General features: G+C 30.8%; 1 protein-coding gene across 4 annotated transcripts in view; it reads right to left on the bottom strand.

The window, feature by feature from the left end:
• Nucleotides 1–25,318, bottom strand: part of slo (calcium-activated potassium channel slo) — a 503,706-nt gene that overhangs the window by 140,217 nt on the left and 338,171 nt on the right. For all 4 annotated transcript variants that reach the window (XM_081770216.1, XM_081770217.1, XM_081770212.1 and 1 more), the window contains exons 3-6: nt 23,828–23,924; nt 14,302–14,413; nt 7,767–7,918; nt 4,329–4,496 (exon numbers count right to left, since the gene is read on the bottom strand). In XM_081770216.1, the coding sequence (XP_081626342.1) occupies nt 4,329–4,496; nt 7,767–7,918; nt 14,302–14,413; nt 23,828–23,924 (529 nt within the window). The remainder of the gene's footprint in view (nt 1–4,328; nt 4,497–7,766; nt 7,919–14,301; nt 14,414–23,827; nt 23,925–25,318) is intronic.

Here is a 25,318-nt window from a genome sequence, read left to right as displayed (position 1 = left end):
TGACAAGTTACTGGCTTGTGCTTTAGTGCATTAAGCAATACAAGCGATATAAATCTATAGTTTGTTCTTATGATCGATGAAATTTAGCATCACTTGAAATGAAACATTCACTGACAGGTACATTGTGAGAAAAGAAATAAACAGGACAGTATTTACAAGACAAAAGGAGTATCTCCTTTTTTTATTTGCTTTTTCAAAAGAGTAGAGCTACAATTTTACTTGCGAATTCAGTAGCAATAGAAACAAATGAAAAATACAGAATAAATAAGTAAATAAATGTAATAAAGTAATTTTTATGTGCTTTACTAATATGTGAATTTAAGCCATAACAGCCATGAGCTTATAAAAAGAAAATTTGCATGGCCAAGAAAGAATAAGGGTTTCATTTTATTTATTTTTTTTAAAAAATAAAATTTTTCTTAAAAAATGCGAGACAAATCACTTATTGGCTGACTTCACAAGCGGAAACACAGAAAGAGAGACAGAGAATAAAGGCAGATAAAGATACGAACGTAAAAAAGATCTTGGCTGAATGCAATAACATACATTAAGCTGCACGAGTACAATATTTGTTATTCAATGTAACACACAAAAACTTCGTATAATTTAGAACTTTTCGTTATAGTTATCGACAAATAACTCGTCAAGATAATGTACAATATTCTTTTTGAACAAAAAACAAAAATATTCAATTATAAAAAAAGTAAAATTGCATAAAAACAAAAAATTCAGCCAAGAAACATACAATGTGATACTTGACCTTCCCAGCTCAAGACTGCTATACCGAATATTTAGCATAAAATGATTTGATATTAATAAACATCTATAGATATTACATCTAAATATATGTATATTTTCCTAATAAATAAACAATTTATAAGAATATTAATGAATGGTTGACAGGACATTTTTTATAGAAACAAACAATCAAACAAAAAATAGGAACAAGAAACTACAGAAAAATGACAAGCAATAACATTAAAATTTACGGGAAAAGAAGTGGCAGCGTTGAAGTGCCTTTGGTTTAAAAAGAAATATGCCGTTAAAAAGCATGAAGCGATCATACAACTAAACTTTTTCAATTTTTAGGTTAAGGTATGTTTTAATTCCACCTCATTTCTAAATTTAATTTGTGACCAAGAAAATATGATTATTCTGAAGTTATTGGGTCAACTGTTTCCTGCTCAAATTTATTTCACGTATTTCTTCAAAGATATGACATAAGCATAAAATAAGAGCAGTTTGAACAGTTTGATCAGTTTCGTTACTTCTAATAATATAAAGTAAATATCAGTGCAATTTTACTTAAAATAAAGACTATATTTATATGTGAATATTAAAAAATAATATGATTTTAATTATGACAAAACAACCTTTTACATTTTGAAAATCTATTTATTGCACGAAAATGCATTTTTTCTCAAGAGTGAATTCATATCGTGCTGATGAGTTCATCCAAGGACATACACAAAAATTGAAATTACAGCATTAGTGAAACTTTACGAAATGTGACGTCACTAGAATATTATTTAAAATTAATTTCACGGTTGAATTATCAAATTGTGTTTTCATAGAAATTAAATAAATAATATTCAAAAGGAGCGTATTTGAAAAAGCAAATACGAATACAGAAACCTCACAAAAAAGTTTTTATGTGCCCTATGTATAAATAAAAATACCGGGGAAAGAAAATATGTATGTTTAAGTTGTAAATAAAAATACACGTAAAGGAAATATATATGATTTAGTAGCAATAATAAATTTATTTAGTCAATTATAATTGACTAGTTTAGCGTACATTAATTCCATGAATTAAAAAAGTATAAAAATCCATATTCTCAGAGAAAAAAAATGGTATGAAGTAATATATTCTAATTTCAAAATTTAGAATATATATTTCCTTTTAAAAAAAGAAAAAAGAAAAACTACGTTCATCTTTGAGTTGGATTCTTATATGTCGTTGTCATAAGTAGGCCTGTTCATCTATGTTAAATATTTCATAGAAAGGAATATAAATCGAACTGGTACTTTAAGACATAATCGTGAAAATTTACTTAGAATCACAGACCAAAATCTTAGTCAATGTGATTAATCTCATTTGAAGTTGAACCTTAAATACTAACGAAGTAAATAGCTTGTATTATTATGTACCTACATAATAATAGTGCATTCAATATCATTAAACCAAATTAATACATTTGATCTCTATATACTGCAGTCGAATATTAAAACCTATCAGGATGCTCGTACGCAAAAATATTGGTATTACTTCAAATTTCAACCGCTTACGAAGTCTCAACTACACTATACATATAATGTCTTAAAACTCAATTTAATGTATTAAAAATTACATCTATGACAAAGATGTAAACATGGAATTTTTCTTATATTTGAAAAAAATTCTGAATAAATTTTATTAAGCTGGTCCCTATCGTAAGAACAACTACATTGCTTGTAAAAAAAACTTCCTCTAACTCACACTTCAAACAAAAATTTATATATATATATATATATATATATATATATATATATATATATATATATATATATATATATATATATATATATTAATATATATATATTAATATATATATATTAATTTCGTTTTATGAAATATTATTTAAATAAAAATGTTTACATTTTAATTGTGAATGTCCTTCGTTATTCATATTTTTCAAGTCATTGAATTGTGGTGATATAATCTCATTGTTCCACACTACATTTAGAAGGGCAGAGTCACACAGAGACGTTCACGAGTTTGCAAGCTGTGTTGTTAAGTCACAAGACAGGTAGGAAAGACTATCAACACTGCCAATTCCATGCACGAGATATCTTTACACACGCACATACATACATACATACATATGTATCAAAGAAGAAACAGTAAACAGGAAAAGATAGTTAATGACAATATATTTCTATCAAAACAGAAAGCACATATTGATATATATACATATATGTAATATAGTCACACAAAAGTAAAAAAAAATGATACATTTAAGTTTAATTTCGTCACTTCTGTTCACAACCATTTGCTGCAAGAACCTACTAAACTAAAAAACGAATTAATTTCAAGATTCATCTGAGAAATATAATAATAACAAAGCTAATTTTTCTTTTTTTCTTTCTTTTCAACAAGAAGAAATGCAAAAATTATTTGGAAAAATTAATATTTAAATTTTAGTCAAATACTACAACTAACGGAGATTGAGGCTAGTATTCAACTCAAACATTGAGCAAGGAAATTCATATTATATATATAGTATATGATATAAGATCAAGATCAAACTGAAGATATGTTTATTCAAAGGGCATGAACTTTGAAGTAAGGCATGAAATTACGTGATCTTATGCTTATTGAAATGAGATAGAACTAGATTCGACATTAATAGTTTGTTGATCAACAGTCAAATCATTTAACAATTATCAATTTACAAAACACAGTTATAATTTTAAAAATGAAATAAGAATTAAAGTATTCCTATGTTTGAAACTAACCTCAATCTTTATGCTATTGCTACATAGGACATTTTGTTCAATTTGTAGTCGTATATAAATTGAGCTGAGTTTACTACGTTTACTAATTTTCAACAATCTGGTTTTATGATTTAGAAAGATCATGAATTCTAACTGGTCGGTAGACTTTTCTATCAGCTTTTTTTCTTATAGAAACTACATAACTTTCACCTTTCTCTACATTTTCTTTTCTTTTACTTGCCAGGTTTTCAGGTACTTCTTTTTCATTAAAACTTATATTGACATTCTGTTAATAATATTAATGGTTCTGAATACTGTACGATCTTTGCTCTTTAGCCAATTGATTTATATATTAACTATATTTGTTTCTTTAAACGAACTGGAATTTTATTTTTTTTTATTTTACTGATCTTTACTTTCTTCAAATCTATTTGAATTTTCCTTACTTCGTGAAAAGTAAATTTTGTTAAAAAACATTTAACATAATCTAATTTAATTTAAGCAATGTTAAATTTATGTATAATGCAAATTCATTTTAATAAATCAAGGGACATTTAAAGACTCGAAATAAGTAAAATGATATAATTAAAATTTCAGTTTACTTACAAAAATGACTTCCTATATAAATCAATGAGCTAAAAAAGGAAAGATGGCGTAGGTACTCAACGCTGTTAACAAAACGAAATTCAGAAAGTTCAATAGTTGAAATATGAAAACAAATGAAAGGGGAAAGCCAATCCATGTAGTTCTTAATATCTTTTATATGACGAAAGAATTTAAGCAATGCATGATTATTTGCAAATCAAATTAATATTGTAATCAAGAAAATTAATATTGTAAAAAATACTTACCAAACCAACAAGCAGAAAAAATACGAGGAAAGTTCTTCCAAGGACGGTCTGACAGTAGATATCACCATAACCTACTGTGGACATAGTAACAATAAGGAAATATACACACGTCCAATACGAGAGACGAGCAGGGTTATCAAATTCCATAGGATCACCGGAGTTTTCAAGCTATAAATAGAAGAATGATAAAATTTCTATCACATATTTTAAGACAAACACTTACTTAAAAAATAACATAGCTTTAATTCGTTTAAATTATATAACTGTACTTTTTTTTAAAAATATTTCTACATAAATTGTAATCGAATCTTTTTTGCGGCCAAGTAGTTGATGCATGTGCTTTCTGTCCTCACAGCACCGAGTTCGATCTCTGGAAGGGTACGAACAATATAAACTCAAGTATGGTCTGGATTCCACGTTAAACAGAAGATTCCGTCCCATATAGCCACTGTGCTGAAAAAGAATTGATATCAGGGTGAACCACAAGTTCGATCGTTTGAGAACTCATCCAAATGTATCATATTGTTCCTGTTACTTGGAAGTACCGAGCAAAACCATGAGTTAATATGGGGTATGGAGCGCACATCAGTTTTCATGTATACAGCGCCACTGTGCATTACATTTAAACTGAAAGAGTCAAATATGGAGCTCGATCAAGTGACTATTCGTATAGTTCTAAGACATTATTAGAAGAAAGAAGTGAAAGGTACGGAAGCTGCAAAAGAAACTGTGTGCTCTCAAAGAAATGATGTTGCTTGTGAATATGTGGAATGTCTTAAAATGGTTTATTCGATTCAGGTCAGTCTGTAAGAGTAATTAGGACAAAACTCGGGCCGGTAACCAGTTGCCATGAAGACGGGCTTCGTGGAACAGATTACGACTATCGATTCACTTACAATGTATGTGAATTGAAAACACAGGTGGAGTTTTCCTAAATACTGTGGTCTTCACCTACGTCAACTGGAGTTTGTTCTGTATACAATCTCTATTTTTGTGCCATGAACTGACAACACAACAGGTCGAAAGATGACCCAACATGTGTGTCAATAATTTCTACAGAATCCTCATGCCGACAGGTTTTAGTATTTGATCGTCCAGGTGTTGAAATATTGTTATTATGCCAGTATAATCAGTGATTACCACCAAGCTAAGAGGCACTGCTAACAATTTAACTATGTAATGCTATGAAATTTAACTGTCCAAAGGGGAAGATTTGAAACAAAGATCAAAGGAATTCGTTCTAGACGTCCGTGTTTTGAATTTAAATCCCTACACTAAACAATTGCAGGGAGTTGATGTTATACGACAGAAATACACGACTTTGATTAATAGGGTTAGGGTTCCGGTTCAGCGTCCCATGCCACTTGTAATGTGTAATTATCTAGAAACTCTAGAAATTGCACGTATTTGAATTCGTACATCTTACATACAGCTCAGTTTTCACCCTTTTTTCCTATCATTTGTTACGCTCCCTTTACCATTTCCTACTAGGAGAACGGTTTAAAACATTTGATGATGTGAAACACGGGATGTGTGAGTTTTTGGCTCCCAAATCCTCCGAATGATATCAACATGGAATTGTATTTCTGGTGAAATGTTGGCAGAAAGCTGTTCAATGCAATGAACTTACTTTGCAGGATAAAGTAAGCCTTTATACTTTTTATATGGTGCAAGTATTTTACACGATAAGACGAAGGAACTTATGATTCACCCCGGTAAAATCAAATTAATCAACCCACTAATCAATTATAATAATTATAAAGTCTGGCAGCTATTGGGTATTAGGTAAAGCACAATTTAACTCACAAATTAGAAAGAAAAAGGATATTAATCAGGTAATTTTATAACAATTCCAAATAGATAAACAATTTGGAACTATTATTAAGTATAAAATCACTAAATGTTTGTCCATCCAGTAAATATTTGTCACCGATAATTTTACTTATGAAATAAGATTAGAAGATTATACTGTATATATGAAAGTGTATGAGAGGAATAGGTGACTCAATATATATTATAATTAAGTTCATACAGACTTAGTCACTTTTTAACCAAACTTTTGAGATGATTGTGTCCAAGATCTTTGTTGTACTATAGATAACACACATGCAGCCGACAATAATCTTTCAGAAGGACGGTGCTGTACCACATTGAACCCTTCAGTTCCGATATTTTTAAATCTCACATTCTCCAATCGTTCGATTGGCCATAGCGGACAATTTTCTTGGTCTCTACATTTCCCGACACTACCCTGTAGCGTTTTATGAGAGTGTGTCAAAAACAAAGTGTACGCTACAAAAGTTGACATTATACTGGACTTTATCACATAGGAGATGTCATAAACTCTGTCACATTAGAAACGCTGCACAACATATACTTGAAATTAATTACAGGTTAGACATTCTCCGTGCCACCACAGGCTCTCATGTGCAACTGTACTGAACTGAAATGTACTAAGTTGTGTTACACTAAAACGTTTTCAGTTACGTTATCATTTTCATGTATATTAATGATGGAATAGGTATTTTCTTTTTTCCTACATTTGTTTGCTATGTTGGAGTCTCACGGTAGACACCCAGGCATATCATATTGGTAAACTATAGCTTTCTCTGTAAGTTAATCACTGTATATTTTGAACGATATAATTTTCTTATGATCGGTTCATATCTACACACATGCTTATATTGAAAATTTAATTATATACTATGTTTGCAAATTAAAAGTATGAAGTTCCCTTAATTCGTAACTGAACTATTTTTTTGCCTTAAAATAAGTCTTACAGAGAACGAATTAGACAAATATTTCCAAAGTTATCCTTTTATTTTTTGCTAGAAAAGAAGGAAGTGAGAAAAAACCCTCTCAGTATATACAATGTCATAGTTAATAGTTATGTAACGCATACATAGTAACTTCATACTGTGCACAACAAGATTTTTGATTACAACTTTAAATAAGTGTATACCAATTCACGGAAGTTATCTGTGCACTTCATTTATGCAAGGAATATACCGTAAATACTCTGCATTTTGAATAGGGTAGAGGATATATCAGCGAAACAAATCACCACTATATAAAGTATTTTAAATCAGAAGTGCTAGGTTAATAAAAGACTATTATCTATCAATGTTATAAATGAATATGAATATCTATGAATGTTATAAAGGATTTTATAAACTAGTTAACTGAGTGAATTGAATGTATTTTTTTTAAGAATCAATGAACAGAATTGATTCTGATTTGTTATTAATAAGATAAATACACAAAAACTGTGAAGTAGTTTAATTTAGTAAAAATAATGCATTTATTTTATTATTACTCTTGTTCTGCTACCATATAATATAATTCTTTAAAAATATATTTGTCAGCAAAATTATATAAATATATGAATTCCTTCAAAGGATAGTTGTATATCTACTACTACTAAGTGTAAGGACTCACCAAATGAATAATCCCAGCCGCAGTAAGCCATACGGAAATAAAGATGGAAACCAGCTGAGCTAATCGTATAGAGCTGGAAGTCTTAAGAATATTTAGGTACTGCAGAATGTCTGGCACTGTCATCAGACGTAAAGCTCTCAGAAACCTCAAGCCTAAATAACAAAAGAAATATAGATATAATTGTTACTTTACCAAATGACTTCTTCAATAACAATGTCTTACGTTCTTTATAGGAAAGATGATAAACTATGGATACAATATTCTTACCACATACTTTTTACAACAGCAGGAATATTCCGACAAGAGACAAGGAAAACATGCCCAATGTCTTGTTTCTCGGAATGGTCTCAATCTATCAGCATTATTTTACATGCTAGATGATCTTTGTCATCATGCTTAGAACTCCTTACAGAGCTTCTTCGTATCTAAAACACTAGTTACTTGCCTTAAATATGGCAGATTATTATTTCTACTGTAACTATTTTCTATGGAAAATTGAGCAAATTCTTAAATTTTTGTGTGAGCTCAGTATGTTGAAAAGGTATTATGGATTCTTTTAAGAATGTACAGAAATCTTATTATACGGGGAATGATCTAAAAAAAGTTACAAAGCATGTAACTTTTGTGTTATTCAGTGTAGCTTAAAGGACATATATTTGTATATTAATAACATGTTTTCTTGTTTCAGGTATGAAGACTTCGATTCTGACCATATATACCACAGAAAGGGACAATTAAATTGGTGACTCGTCTGTAGAATTCGTTAGGAGTAGAAGTGAGGTTAGCGGTACGGTTCCTGTGAGCCAGAAACAGTACACATACATTCATGCGCAGATTGTGGAGATGTTTGGGGGAGAGTTCAATTTCAAAGCAATATGTAGCGAAGTGATGTCGTGTATTCAAAGAAGGAAGGGCCAGTATTGTTAATGATAAACCTCGGTACAGCGGTAGGACCCAGTGCTTAACCACTGACGTGAACTATGCTCGTACGGATGAGTATTCATATGGACAGAATAAAACATTACGCTCAATGTCAGCTGAGATGGGACTACAATATGGTGTTGTGTAGAACATGGTGGTAACGTACAGAAAAGTATAACGTATAGAAAAGTGTGCGCGAAACGGATCCTACGAGCACTATCCGAGAGCCATAGGACAACCAGAATGGCGAAGTCGCTGAATGTCCTGCAGCGTTACACAGCAGAAGGGAAGAATTTTCTACACCGGATAGTGACTGGTGGTGAAACAATATTACATATTTTCAATCCATCAAGGAAGTAGCATTCATGGAATGGAAATATGCATTTTCTCAACGGAAGAAGAAATTCAAAATGGTTGAGCTGAGCGAGCGAAGCGAGCGAAGCTCTAATACTCGGATTAGCCGTTTGGTTGTCCGCGAACTCCTCCTAGACCGTTTGGCCGATCTCAACCAAACTTAGCACGCTGATAGAGTATATCGTGCTGAGTGACAACATAGGTCGAAATCAAAAATCCGATGTACCATCGAGGAATAATGATCGAAAAACGCTTCCTCCTAGACCGTTTGGCCGATCTCAACCAAACTTAGCACGCTGATAGAGTATGTCGTGCTGAGTGACAACATAGGTCGAAATCAAAAATCCGATGTACCATCGAGGAATAATGATTGAAAAACACTTCCTCCTAGACCGTTTGGCCGATCTCAACCAAACTTAGCACGCTGATAGAGTATGTCGTGCTGAGTGAGAACATAGGTCGAAATCAAAAATCCGATGTACCATCGAGGAATAATCACCGAAAAACGCTTCCATAGACTTAACATGGGGAAAAAGTTTTCACGTGATTTTTTTGTCAACAATTAAAATCTGCGCGTGATTTTGAAAAATTCCGGCGAAGCCCTTTTATTTTTTTTAGCGTAAAAATTTACAATTTTAATCACAATTTAAAAACAAATTAACGATTTTTTAAACTTTTTTTAGCCGGAACAAAAGGTCAAGACGAAGAATTGTGCGATTGTTATGAAAAATACTGATTGTTTTAAAAAGTCACAATAAATTGATTACGTTGCTTAAGCTCGCTCAGCTCATTTCATTGCAATCGAGTATATCCATTGCATTCCTAGTTACTTCGTCTAGGAAAGTTTTGTGTACTGTATTCTGGGATGTACCCGGTGCTACTGATCGATTATTTGAAGTAGAGAGAAACCATGAATTCTAAAAAGGTATTGCAGGAAATTTCTGAATTTGTCATCAGACGTAAACACCCTGGTCTCCTCCACTGTGATTTGATTTTACTGGATGATAATGCAAGACTCCATTCGGCACAAAAAAAAAAAAAAAACTGTTGAGTATAGTCAGCGTTTGCGCTGGGAACGACTATAACACCTCCGTACAGCTCTGATTTAGCCCCAAGTGACTAAACTTTTGCTCTAAAGCAGAACATAGATGACCACCATTATCTGACATGTGATGGTGTCAAAACCGCTGCCTCACGACGGCTACCAGAATTTGATGCTGATTTCTGTGCAATCGGTATGAAAAACCTCATCTACCATTGTGACAAGTGGTTAAACAAAAAATACGATTATATCGAGGACTAGTGTTGAGTGCCCTCAATCATCAGGTGCATTCATCTTCTAGTTATGTCTCACATATAAGCCATAATAGGCTTTGTAATCCTTTTTTCCAATCATCTCTCTTATTTTAAACTTCAGTTATTTTTTACGCAGTTCTTCATAACACTTACGAAATACATTGAGAAAATATTAAAGTAGGAAGTTATTATGTTTTCTAAATGCAATGCACAATTTAATATTAAAAAATAAGACTACTATTTAGTGTAACATTTGAAATTGAAAGATGTTTAAAATTGGGACAATAATTTGGTTAAAGATTATTGAAAATCGCGTAAATATAGATAATAACAATGTGATAATTTGTATTGTGTGGTATACAAATAAGCGATATAAATAACATAACACTTACTGAAAGAAACACAAGGAACTTGTTAATTGAGTGTAATCAATCATTTAAATTTACTGATTAAAATAAACAAAAATAATTTGGTTCTGAATTACCACTGAAAATACTGAATTACCATTTGAAGATTTAGTAAAGTATATTTGAGGGTTAGAAATATATTTAAAATATCTAGGTATAGTAAAAAATGTATGTGACATTCTTAATATGCTTATAGTATCTTTTCAGTAGCGAGCTCATACAAAAATATGACAGTTTGTACAATGCTTCACGAAAATTAGCTACAACAGAAATAATCACATATTGCATGTAAGGCACTAGGAAGCTCAGTAAGGAGTTTGAAGCATGGTGGAAAGGACCATCTGACACTTATTGAGACAGCCCCGAAAAACAAAGTGATGGATGTGTTTTCTTAGTTTAGTTCCGGAGTACCTCTGTTGTTGCGTGCAGTATATGAACTACACAATCCTGTATCCCAAAGATCACGAGAAGTCACAAAGCATAGTTTGTTTTATAATACATTTATAAGGCAAAATAACAAGGTAATATAAAAACACACTCCAGAAAAAAAAAACAATGCGCTAAATAATATGAACAATGCTTAGGCATGATAGAATCAATGAATTGTTACAATGTTTCAAACTCGGGTGGACCTTTATGATTTTAATCGTGCCAGATTCATACATTGTCCTCAATTGGATAAGAAAGGGTGTTTGAACTTCATCAGTGAATGTAGAGTAACGTTTAAAAAGCTTCATGGTAGTGGTTGGTTTTAAGTTACAAAATAAAGATACGCCATTGAGCAATTAGGCTGTTAGATTGAAACATCACTTCCGATACAGTAAGCCATTTGATAATCAGCCTAAAACAAACTCGATGCAAAACAAAGTCTTACAATACTACTCAAAATCAACAGATATAGGCATGTCATACGTTTAGAAAGATAATCCTGAAATTGTGCTCCTGGTTCATTTATTCAACATGAACGACCCCTGTATTCTTATTTTTTATAATAATAATAATAATAATAATAATAATAATAATAATAATAATAATAATAATAATAATAATAATAATAATAATAATAATAATAAAATTTGGCGTATGATACAAAGTAATTCCTAAAAGGCGCCTTCATTTGTGTGATGGAGTTTCATCATTCTTATAAAGTTGATGCTGGTTCATCTACCAGATTTTCAGTAACTTTATTGAAATTGCGGTCGTCATTCGTCTATTGGAAGGTCATTAAGAACGTTTTCTGATTCAGCTGTTAGATTTTCAGAAACGATTCCAGAAAGATGCCCTGGTTCATCTACTGTATGTCCTACACGAAACCTGAAAGATTCTGATTTATCGTGGTCCTTTTTTCTTCTGTTGGAGATTCAACTAGAATCTTTTATGATCTTTTATGTAGAATTGAAATGACCTGATATTGTAAGGTTGCCAGTGAGCTACATGTTACTTTCCATATTTCACCTGAAGAAAGACAAATCAAGGTAAAAACGCTTCTTGTGATATTTTGATATTGGCAATAATAATATTCTTCTAACTGACAAAAAAATCTTCACAACAGATGAATTGTTTACTTATGATTTGACGATGAAGAATCAATTCTATTGTTTTAATCCCATTTTGTGGTAATGGATATCAGTACTGAAATCATTACAATTCCCATCAAAATTTAGCATGAGTCCATAATGCGATAAGCAGGCAAGAATTCCTTCAGGTGATTTTGAAAATAAAATCTCTAATCTGAATGGAGTATGTGTTTGTTGCAGATTCGATCCTGGATAGCAATCAAAACGCAGGTCAAAACATTCTACTCTTAAGCAGCTAATTCTTGCTTTCGGCTGTCAAACAACAAACATTAACAACTTATTCCATAAACAAAACATCATGAGATCAGACTTTGTCAATTTCGCTTGTCACCTAAGAGTACTTTGTTTACCTGAACAAGTAAACTCGTTCAAGTACAATAACTGAATATGCTTTAATTGTACGACAAGTGGTTGTATGTATGTCTGGAGGTGTTTCGTTCACTCTGTTGATTTTAAATATCTTGCAGCAAGATAAAGATAAAACTGCTGAGTGTCGAAAACAGAGTCTGAAGTTCTGAATTCGAATCTTAATGCTTTTCATAAATTGAACTGAAATAAACAGAGCTAAGATATCTTTATTCTATATTATAGCTGTAGTTTCCAAAAATTATGTCATAAGAATATTGTGTAATTTCTTCCTGACTTCCAGAAAGTCAAATAAAGTGAAGCTAACGAAGGAAATGAATAATAAAGTGAAGAAAATGAAATGAAATCCCATGATTATGCCCTTTAGAGAAGAAAGACAGATAATTAAGGCAAGTGAATGATGATGGAGGAATTGGTGGAGTGAGAATGTGGAAGGAAACGAGGATACTCCGAGAAAACCCACGAACACGATATTGCTAACCACAACCTTACTTGGTCACGCACCAGAGGTAAGCGGTCTACCACTAAGCCACTGTACCCCATAGAAGTGAAGAGAGATCGATCCAGACTTATTCACTGTTACTGCCGTAGGCATTGAAAAACTGTAGAGCGATTGTGTAAGATCCCAACTTTACTAACTGCGATGAGAGGGTTCGTGTTAACGATCTATTTAACTCCTTATAAATTTACTTGGGAAGGAAATTTTTCCAGTAAAATATACCAAATGCAGATAGTTTGCAATTGATTCCATCTTTGTAAACATTTAACCTAATTTCTAAAATGGAAAACAGATATTAGTGTAGTTGTAAGGAAATAAATGACGTAAAAATTGAAATCAAGTCTTTCTTTTCAAAAGAAATACCTTATTCACATTCAGATTGCTGTACAGTATGTGTTTTGTATCTGTAGCAACGACATTATATTTTTTAGAAATCGATTCAGCGACCACCCTTCTTAACGACAGGTTTTCAATTAAACAAGCTGTGTTAACTTAATAGAATTTTAATGTGAACTGAATTAAATACTATATCAGAAGCAGAATCTGACAATGAAATACGGTAATGAGAGAAAGAAAACGAACTTACAGTCAATATGGTTACGTACGCATGAGTTGTGGAAATTGTGACATTTCTCGTTTTACAACTATTTTGCTAAACTTTCCCCGTTTTTAGTTAACTTTAAAACATATTCTTACAATATACATTTACAAGTTACTCTAGAATGAACGAGCCAATGTTTATCTTTTTAAACCATGGAAGAACATATGATTTTAGTTAAAACTAAATAAAAAAAGAAAAGAAAATTAATTTATTCATGAATAAATAAATTCTGAATTTTACAGCCCATTAATGCTTTTAAATACTGTAACTTTTGATTAATATCAAAATCGATATTTCAGTGTGTGATTATTATTTATGTATATACAAATATTTTTTATTCGTGAGTATAACTAAATATGATTTTATTTCTTGTATTTTTTTATGAATCTTAAATTACTTTTATGATTTGGCTAGATCAGAAAATATTATAACAAAAAAATATTAGATTAGTGTATGGATCTATATATTTCAAAACTAAACATGATTGTAATTACCGTGTATTTTCATAACTTACCTATCCACGTTCTATTTAAGTAAATTGAAACAAAGGAAGGAGGAATAGTGAAGTAATCTACAAACGAGTACATCTCCAGCATGAACCACAGCTTATCACTGGCTGCTATAAACTGAAAAGAGAAAACAAGTATTTTAAATCTATTTACACTTTGCATATATATGTTACATACATATATTATGTTTCTTGAGTTAAATTATATCTGGTTATTAAATATAGAAATAATTTGACACAATTTCTTAAGTAAATATGACTAACCTTACAGTGACACAGTTTCGATCTTGCTTATTAATTCACAAAATGTATAAACCAGAGGCGTGATAGTGAAGCAGTTGTTCATAATGTTCACAAGGTTATACGGTGCTAAAATCTTTTGTTGGAGTGAGTAGTGGATTAGCTAGAAGTTGTGTTTCGGTTATTTAGATTTTGAAACAATTTTTATAGTACAATAGAGTGGTAGGATTATATGTTGGACAACGTATCATAATTTAGGTTTTATGTAATGTTAATTAAGGAACCATAAATATGTGAGTTTAGTATATTGGAAGTCTTTTGTATTTTGAGTGATTTGAACTCTTTTCGAAAATATTTTTGTTGAAATAAATACATTGATAAGGTAACATTAGTTGTATAACTTGTAATCTTATATCTTATTTATATTTAATATTTACCTATTGAATGTATCCTACATTATCTTCAAAGAAAGATACTCGAATTATATATTCCTTTCTGGCTGTCGTCAGTGAACAAAGCTGGACTTAACTTTATGATCAGTAGTTTATTACCTATATAAGATATAATATCTTATATTCAAGCTTATTTAATGAAATTTCAAATATTGTAACGATTCCAATCTTTTTCTTTTGAAACGTGTTTTAGATTTTATTTTTACATAATTTATAAGAACTGAGTACAATAATTCATTTTGATGTAGTAAATTGATTTTTCCATGTTAAATTTAAACTTCATTTTTTAAATTTAAACTATCTCAAAAGTTTCATAGGGCAGTTTCAATGGCTATTTATGATCACATGTGTGGTGCGTGTGTTTTCCTAAATAGAAATTAAATAAACATTTATATTTAATATTCCGCAGTTATATAATTTAAACTTGGAAGATAAAGTTGAAATAAACAAGCTGGCAAACTCACAGAGTTTCTTTATAACAAAAACCACACAGTCAATTAAAACGCACAAATCACTTCTCTAGAACTAGACGCTCTTCTATGCCTTTGAATAGGCAAGATTTCGCCATTTAAAATTATTTTTTTTTCAATTCTCGCGAAGTCAGTTATATTACAAAAAGAGTGGACAATATTTTACTGAATTGAACAGTCTTACGTCCTTTACAATTTCTCAATCGGAATTTTGTTTTAGAGTGGCCTAATATAAAAGTTAAAATTAATTATAAAGTGAAATTAGTAGGCAAAAGGAATTTTTTCCATAAGCTTAAAAAAGACCTCAATAAAATTTAGAGCGGGTTAATTTTAGGATGTCCAAATGCAATATATATTAGATAAGCTACAATATACATTAGATGTTAGAATATATATTAAATAAGTTCAGGTGCTACTAAAGGTCTTCCTCAGTTATTGAGTACCAATTAAATTATTACTCACAATTTGTTACATTTGATTCACCATGAGTTTACATATGATATAGCTTTACCAATATATAATCTCGTTAAGATATACAGTTATTAAAATCTTAGATCTTATATAAATTTACAAAATTCAATTACAGTGAAACTTGTTAACTTGTTCACCTCTACAAGTTGGACTAATGCCTAATTTTGCCTTATGTTCGTAGGACCAGCATTTTCCCATTAGAAATGCATTACTTATTACTCTGTAAGTTGGTCATTTGCATATTTCGGAACTTGGCCACATTGAAGCAAAGTTATTCCTATGTTGTTAGTGTTAAATTCATCTCTGGATTTACGTGACACCTGCGTGATCATAAGTTAAGTTAGAAACCCTTTCTTTTACTATGGTATGTTTCTGAAGATCAATTAACACAAGAGAGAAAAGGGGAAATATATCCATTGAAAGCAATTTCTCCAGAAAGCTGTGGTACCGAAGGTTGTGGTACTGTTTAGTGCTGTTATATCTATTGTCGTCGAGTGTACCAACAGAGCGATGTCATTTAGTCTTTTTATTCGTATTCTACATTGCAAGAGAAAGACATATTTATGTTCTGTAGGGCTTGCAGGAAATTTATAAAAAAATAATGATCGGATTTATATTGCGAAGTGTTAAACATATAGATATCAAGAACAGTCTTTTCTCCCATTTTTGCTGATTACTAGTCAAGACGGAGAATGTAGTTATTTCTAAATGCACAATAGAACAGATTATGGTATTTTGCTGCTTAGAGTGTTGAGACAGTATGGAGGTTTGAGAATTTTCTGAATCCGACGATCTTACCTGTGTTTGTCATCATTTTGAGAAAGGGAAAAGAAAAAAGAATGTGCCGTAGCGTTTTGGAAATACTTAGCGTGTTGAAATTCAATTTAAGGCATAGAGTCCAAAGACAAACTAGAGTAGATATTCAGCATATACGATGTTTTTACTGTATATTGCAAATTTTTAAATAATGTATTATTTATAAAATACAAATTAATACATAGATAATAACTTGTTAATACATTAGAAGTGCTTCAATACGACTTATAATAATTAATTTTTGCTTGAAAATACATCATTTTCTGTAGGTTGATCACTTTTCAATGGAGCTAATGGTTGCTAATATAGGTAGATTTTATCCTATATTTTTCACAAACTTGCTGTTGCATAAACCAAAGCACAGTTCATAAGTACAAAGTTCAATTGTGTTCTTTGTTGGTTTTCGAAACTTCTTATTATAACCTTCTGCATTACGCTTTTATATTTAGAATGTAGGGTTAAATATGTAATTGCAAAATCTTTAACGTAACTGTAAAATTAAATAAGTACCATTATTACAGAAATGAAATGTTGTTTTGCTTTCTGCCTTTTAACTTGAGGAGTATTCATCAGCAACATTCAGAGCATAATTTTTAAGTTCTCTATTGTGACCAAATCTATATTATAAAATTGAAAGTGACTATGTTTGTGACTTAATCTCTTGAACCGCTCGACCGATCTCGATCAAATTTTCGACGTAGATGCGGCTCTGGCCTGGGAGTGTTTTTAGCTATTTATTTCACGATATAACTTAGGGGAGGGGGAGAAGGGGGACATAGAAAAAAATAAATAAAACTTAACTCTTGAACCATCTGACCGATCTTTATCAAATTTTCAATGTAGATGAGGTTCAGGACTGGGATGATTTTTATCATTTTACTTTGATGGAGCAACGTAGGGGAGGGGAAGGGGAAGGTATACAAAAATCAATAAATATAAAAATAAAAGTGACTATGTTCGTGAATTAATTACTTTTGAACCACCCGATCGATCTCAATCAAATTTTCAACATATATGAAGTTCAAACCTGGGAAGTTTTTTATCAAATCATTTTGAAAGGTCTTAGGGGAGGGGAAAGTGGAGGGGAGGAGGGGAAACATATGAAAATGAATAAAACTTAACTCTTGAACTACCCGACCGATCTCGGTCAAACTTTCAACATAGATAAGGTTCGGGCCTGGGATGTTTTCGTTATTTCACTTTTACAGTGGAACCTAGGGGAGGGGGATGAAGAGGGGAGATATATGTAAAAAGAATAAAAATAAAAGTGACCGTCTTTGTGACTTCATCACGCTTTAACCGCAGGACCGATCTTAATCACATTTTCAATATGGATGAAGTTCGGACCTGGGGAGGTTTCTATCATATCACTTTGACGGTAGACCTTAAGGGAGGGGGAGGGACAAATATATGAAAATAAATAAAACTTAATAACTCTTGAACCACCCAACCGATCTCGATCAAATTTTCAACATAGATGACGTTCGAGCTTGGGATAATTTTTAACATTTAACTTCGACGGTGCAACGTAGGGGAGGAGGTAGGAGGGGGAGATATAGAGAAATAAATAAAACTTAACTCTTGAACGATCTCGATCAAATTTTCAACCTAGATGAAGTTCGAACATGAGATGATTTTTGTCATATTACTTTGACGATGTAACTTAAAGAAGGGGAAAGACATTTACAAATGATAAAAAATGACCGATATTAGTGTCGAATCTACAGCTTTTGAGGTCGCTAAGATAAACAGTGACACTTCTGATGCCATTTAAATCTAAATTCAGCCCCGTAAAAATTGTGAGAGGGGAGGGGTATATATATAATCAAAATGACCAATATCAATGTCGAATTCATACTTTAGGGGTCGCTGAGATGAAAAATGACACTTCCGATGCCGTAGCCCGCAACATGGGGAGGAGAGATGATATATGAAAACCATCGAAAATGACCAATATCAAGGAGCGCTTTAGTAATAGTAAAAAGTGACTGACTAACGAAACATATTACTATTTTTTCTTAATTTAACCCAGCGAAGCGGGTAATTAACATTATCAACGACATTAGAAGACTTCTATGTTAATAATTATTAATTTTGGAAGGCAAGCAATTTTCAACTAAAATGTTTTGTGTGTACTTTGATGAAGTTTCATTATAAACACGTTTCAATAAATAACTTAATAAATGTTTAAATATATTGACCACAATGGCATAAAAGTTGTTACAATCTCTATTTTTATGTTAATTGTGTATTATGTAATAACTTTTACCGAGAAAGTGGAATAGGATATTTATATTTTGTTAATATCTAAAGTATAGTTCTTTCTTTCTCATAGCCAATAAATAAAATATAAAAAGTTTTGCTTATTGGATTAACATAAGAACTTTTGATGGCTTTTTACCTTTTTATTTTCTCAAATAGTTTTCATTTGATACTTAGAAGAACAAGAATAATATTAATGTATTGTTTATGGTAGAGTATAAATATTATTAATATTGCAGTAGAATCGATCAGAGACAATAGCATTTTTCATTAAATATATTTTTCAGTATAAATACACTAGTGCTTACAACTTTAGCATATGTAATGTGTGTGCTGAAAGCAAGTTGTGACATAAATTCTTCACTTATTATTTATTACGACCAGTGAATCTTGATTTTCATAACTAAATTTTTGAATGACTGTCTATGCAGATACATTAAGAGCAGCAGTTATGTTATACTTGTCGAAATAGAAAGCATATTTTTATGGACTATTCTAGAAGGGAACTTTGATTGTAGGAAGTCATTTTCATCAGACGGGAAACAGGATAAATGAAATAATATTCCCTGTGAGTGAGAGTAATAATGGTGCTAATAAACATAAGAATGTATTAAAGTATGAACTTGTGGAAACTCTAATCGAACGAATTAAGACCTAGGACATGAAGGATCTACAATTATACCACATGAAAATATTTAGTAAATGAAACAACAACATATAACAAAATTAGATAGTATATGAAAAAGAAAATAACAGTACAAGAGAAACCATGAAAAGGGTCACGGAGAAGGCTACATAAACATATGAAAAGAATACAGAATTTTGCATCATGGGGTTATATTTCTCTTAAGTTTTCATCTCTGAGGCAAAGTTGAGATGTTGAAATTATAGTGAAGAAGGATTTTCTTTTATGTATCGAAGCAACAATTGAGTAATCCATAAATTAATATTGATATAAAATGACTAATTCGTTCAAACATATATTAACGATGGAAGAATACACAATATTGAAAAAGAAGCACCAGCGTTACAAACGAAAATAAAAATAATTAATACCCTGTTTACGGGATTATCTGCCTAGTCTAGCTATAACCGGATGCATCATGCATTTTTATAGTTTCTATTTTCCTTATCCTGATTGTTTTTGCTATGTTTCTACTAAGAACCCTTGTGGCTTGAAAGTTCGGTGTTTTGGTTTAAAACTCGATATACAAGGCGATTCACTTTATTTTATTGTCTCACAGAATGAATTCAAGGTGTAATATGAAGCAAAAAGTCCATTGAAACGTTCTTATGTCTTATGGAAAGTTTCATCTTATAGTCAATCACAAACTTTCAATTATTATAATTGTTCTTAAGTAATTAATAAGTAAAGCCTGGAATTTATAGTAAAATTCCATAAATTTAATATTTTGCCTATAGAAGAAAATGCTAATTTGAAATTTTTAATGAAAAAAATGAAATGAAATCTTTGAGTTTTACGTCCCACGTTTATGCCGGTTAGGCTAAAGGAGACGGTGATGATGAGTAATGAATGAAATGGTGGAATTAAGAAAGTGGGAGGAAACGGGAGAACCCCGAGAAAACCCACGCACACGGTGTTTGTCCACCACAAAGTACACTTGGCGGAGGCTGGGATAGAACCCGGAACCCCTAGCACCAGGGGTGAACGTTCTACCACTGAGCCACCGCGGCCCCTGAAATTTTTAATTCATTAGTTATTGCCCTTTTCTCTCTCTCTTTTTATTGTCTATAAATGTACCAAATTTCAATTATAATCTGGAGAGACTAAGGAAAGAACAAGGCTTTAACTTCTAGGTTATATCATCGTGTTGTTAAGAGGTATTAAAATAATCGCTTCGTTATAGCGTATAATAAGTGTGTTTATTTTTAATAAATGCATTGGAATACTGAATGACAAAATAAAAAATAAAACGAAGCACCTTGTAGTTGCTCGATTTTATTCTTAAAATGGTTTTACATTCATTTTGGTATATTTTTTGTTTGTTGGAGCAAATATACTTTTGCTACACTATAAAATTCTTTCTCTTCCACTCAACAGGTTGTCTGCTATTAACTGTGATTCCCTCTCGTGAGAAAAATAAGAAGTGTTATACAATTGACAAACTACATGTGGCAATGAACTGAAAACAAGAGAGTGAAACCTACATGACTAAGAAAAAATTTATCAAGAAAGAAATATGAAAGACTCGAAGGTTCGTTGATGTAGTTTAGCTCCCTTCAACAACGAATATTGTTGCTATAATCTCAAAAAATTTCTTCCAATGTGCTGGTGTAATTGTAATGTTATTTCAATGTCTGTGGTACAATAAACAATAACTTTAATATGCAAATGAGGCAAATGGATTAATGGTGATTATAATAGTTATTAGTTTACATTGTATTTCGTAAGTAGACAATATATAAATCCATCTGGAACATTCCATCTACGGAAGTAGTTAGAGTGTGTTAAAAGAAAAACATTAACAAAGGCAATGGGGGACAAGACGTGAAAGAAGATAAACACAAGGTAGTTATGCTCAGCTAAAAGTATTAAAGTTTTGTAAGTTAATAGTTATCATCTGCATACGAAGGTGTAAAATATCACGCAAAATGATACTAAGACATAATGCATAAAGCTGAAGTAAAAATATCTAGCTATTGAAGAATTTATTTCGTTTCTTCTTTCATAACGACTTACGATTTATAAAGGAGCTTGGGTATAAATTTATGATAACATGAGTTTTCTGATACTAGATAATATAGATGGATACTTTTTATGTGAAAATACAATAAAGTATGTCAGTGATATTTTACAATAAATGTATTATTTTCACTTCATATTTAATTAAAACAGGTAATGCAAATGATCACTAGTACCTCGTGATGGATGCAAGCTGATGCAATCTTACACTGTTTGAGCTAGGAACCTACATTCTAGGTTTGGCTTAGCTTATTGTTCTGGTCCGTACTCTGACCGAGTAGTGTTCTTTGTTCATAGTTTTTCTTTCTGTTTTTTAATAAACACTTGGAAGACTTTACCAGCTGTGGTCAGTTATTTGCTCCGTGGATCGGTACACTCTTAAATAGGACCTGTTCAAGAATGTGTGTCCGGATGTAGCTGAGGAGAGTGGTCTAGCGTCCGGAGATTACTCATTACTGAGAACTGTGGGGAAGCAAATACTATTAATGGCTGTCTCCGAAAATGAGTCTAATACTTAAAACATGTGGATCAGAGGTTGATATTTTTAGATTTAAGAGGTCCCCCAGAAAGGGTATTAAATCATTGTTCCTGGCAAGAAACAAGGGTGTTTCCTGAAAACCAACAAAGGATAATAGCGATAACCTTTAGCTAACCACAATAGTGTTATTAGTTTTCCCAACGTTTTGTCTGTACTTAACAGTTTAGTAAAGTCTTCAAACATGTCGAAACACGCCTTTCTTTGTATAGAAGATGGAAGAGTTTGTAAATATGTACAAGAAAGTTTTAGAACGATTATTTGTTGATTCTGTTTAATTTCTAGTATACCGTAAAACTGATTTCTTTTTCATAACACAAACACTACTTGTAACAATAAATTAATTTATTTGACTGCACTTTTGATTTTTAAAAGTATGCTTATACGTACGTTTTATGTTTTTTAAAGTATGTTTTTATGTCTTTTAAGTATAAAAAACATGGTAAAATATACATTTCAATATCGACCATTATTTGAACTTTCTTTTGCTATTAAATCAGAGTTTTAATATTATAAGAAAACAATGTACATTACGACCTTTCTCCTATACTCGTACGGCGCACGATAAAGATATTACAATAAGTAGAATCCAAAATCGAACAAAAGCAGAAATCTTCTACAATAAATTGTTGAGTTGATTTTGAGTTTAACATCCTGTTCAACAGCGAAGCTATATGAGACATGGACCTACTGATTAACGTGAAATCCGAACCACATAAGCTCCCGCCGGGAATCGAACCCGGGTCTCCCACGCCAAAGGCGCGTACGCTAATCGCTTAGCCACGAAGGAGCTCACTCTATAATAAATTGTGTAATCATTTCGAAATATATCATTGACTTCATCAGACACATTACTTGATGTGTCTAATGAAGGCAACCATTCATCATCGCTGAAACTGTAACATAAGTTATGAAATCCAAAAGTAGAAAGAGCGATATATTATTATACTAATATTGAAAATAATCAAACATATAAATAAATAAAGTAAAATTAAATAAAATAAAAGATGGAAAAGTATGAAGTATTATTTTAACCAGACTATAAATATTATGCACAATGGATATTATTAGAAAAAATAAAAGTATTAACTAGGGATGGCAAAATTTTCCGGAATCGAAAATTTCACTTTCTGGATTTCGGAAAAATTTCGGTTAAGATTCGGGTTGCGGAAAAATTTCGGAATTTAGAAAATTGTGGAATTCAGAAAAATTTCGGAATCTTTCCGATATCGGAATTTTCTAAATTCCGAAATTTTTCCGGTGTTACTTTTCGGATTCTGGAAAGCGAAACTTTCGGAATTGCCTATTTTTAGTATTAACGATTCTAATACTACAATTATCAATTGCTTCAAATAGCTTATTTAATAGTAAGAAAGTAGTAGTTTTGTAATGTTCTAATATTTTAAGCTTATTATTTGTTATTTTTCATACTACTAAAAATGGAACTGTTTAGGAAAAAGCTAACAAATATTGTAACTTATTACATGATTAATCTATAGTAGTATAATTAATTCTATTTTGCAAAATGTCTCAAGAAATAGCTTAGATTAAATAATTTCCATTAAATTAAAAAAATACTTACACGTATAAAAAAGTACACCATAAAAAATATATTGAAGGCTAAATCTATTTGCTGGGTAATGTTACTGCTCCATGTCTGGCACTTCTCTACCTCATCACTGAAAACGAAAAAAGAGAATAATTAGAACATTATTAATGTATTCCTATATCAAAATTGTTTAGAAATTGGTAATTCAGTACATATTATCATGATGTTATATAACATCATTGATACGGCAAAGCTTCAATTGTTTGTTGGTCTCTAAATGTAGAAGTTTATCTAAATAATTTTGAAATTTTTTCAACATGACGATTATTTTTTTTCAAGTAAGAAAGTGTGTAATAATCATAAAGATCCTGACACATATTTTTCATCCACGTACAATAATACCAGATTAAGTGTCAATTAATTTTATCTAATAAAAAAAATAGTACGCTCTTTTCAATCATTTTCTCAAAACATTATTGATTATTAGATGTATTCTGATTTTTGGATTCTTAGTTTAAAATAATAAAATATGTAGCTGAAAATTATAAAATAATAAAATTTTAAAATGATAAAATGATAAATTCATATTTTTTGTATACTGTAAGTTTAGATAACTTTTTTGACAAGGAATGGAAAGAAACATGTGATTCTCTTATAATAGATATTTATAATAACAAAACAAAACGTATTTTGTAAACGTCATATAATAATAATAATAATGAAGTTTGCGATGACAATGATAAGATGCATTGTTTATATAAATTTCTTAAGTAAAAATACACTTACATACACATCTGGCTTTCGGAACTTGATGCAAATTCCGGAAAAAGACGATAATATAATTTGCAGAAATTTTATGTTCTCATCTTTAGAAATAGCTATCTTTCTACTATGATATTCAAATTTTAACGGAAGATAAAATTAACATATTTTTCTAAATTACTTTTATGTTTCGACAATTGACAAATATATTAAAAGTTTTCGCAAATTTTGCCTTATTATTTAGTTGCAAAAAGTACTGTTCAGGAGAAATAATACCCAAATAAAGACAATTACAAAATTGATTACGCATCCAACTTTTGTAATAATCTAGTAGAATATACTTTAACAAAATCTATTACATACCAAGGAAGCTATAGAGTATTCGAAGCATTTGTAATATAAACTGTAAAAGCAGATGTTTTTTTCTCTAGTAGATTTTACTCTATTGTAATTTTCAATGCACAATTGTTGATTGTTTCAATCCTTTTCTTTTTTTTGCAAATAATCATCAAAGGGAAAATGTGTTTTGTCAACTTCTACTATTACAATGAATAAAGTAATAATGGATTAACGTTAATATATCATAATTTATACTATAGAAAACTGCAAGTTAATATTATCTTTTTTCATTATCATATTATATATATATAATTTGGTATCGGGCCACTGTAATATAAAATTCCATTTTTTGATTAAATACTAATTGAAGTGTATTGTCAAACTTCATTTCATTACTTCAGTACTGATTATTTTAAAAAAATA

The sequence above is a fragment of the Thermobia domestica genome, chromosome 1, assembly GCF_964235325.1.
Source record: "Thermobia domestica chromosome 1, izTheDome1.hap1.1, whole genome shotgun sequence".
Taxonomy (NCBI): domain Eukaryota; kingdom Metazoa; phylum Arthropoda; class Insecta; order Zygentoma; family Lepismatidae; genus Thermobia; species Thermobia domestica.
Note: the sequence above shows the minus strand (reverse complement) of the source record. Positions and strands in the feature narration are given on the sequence as shown.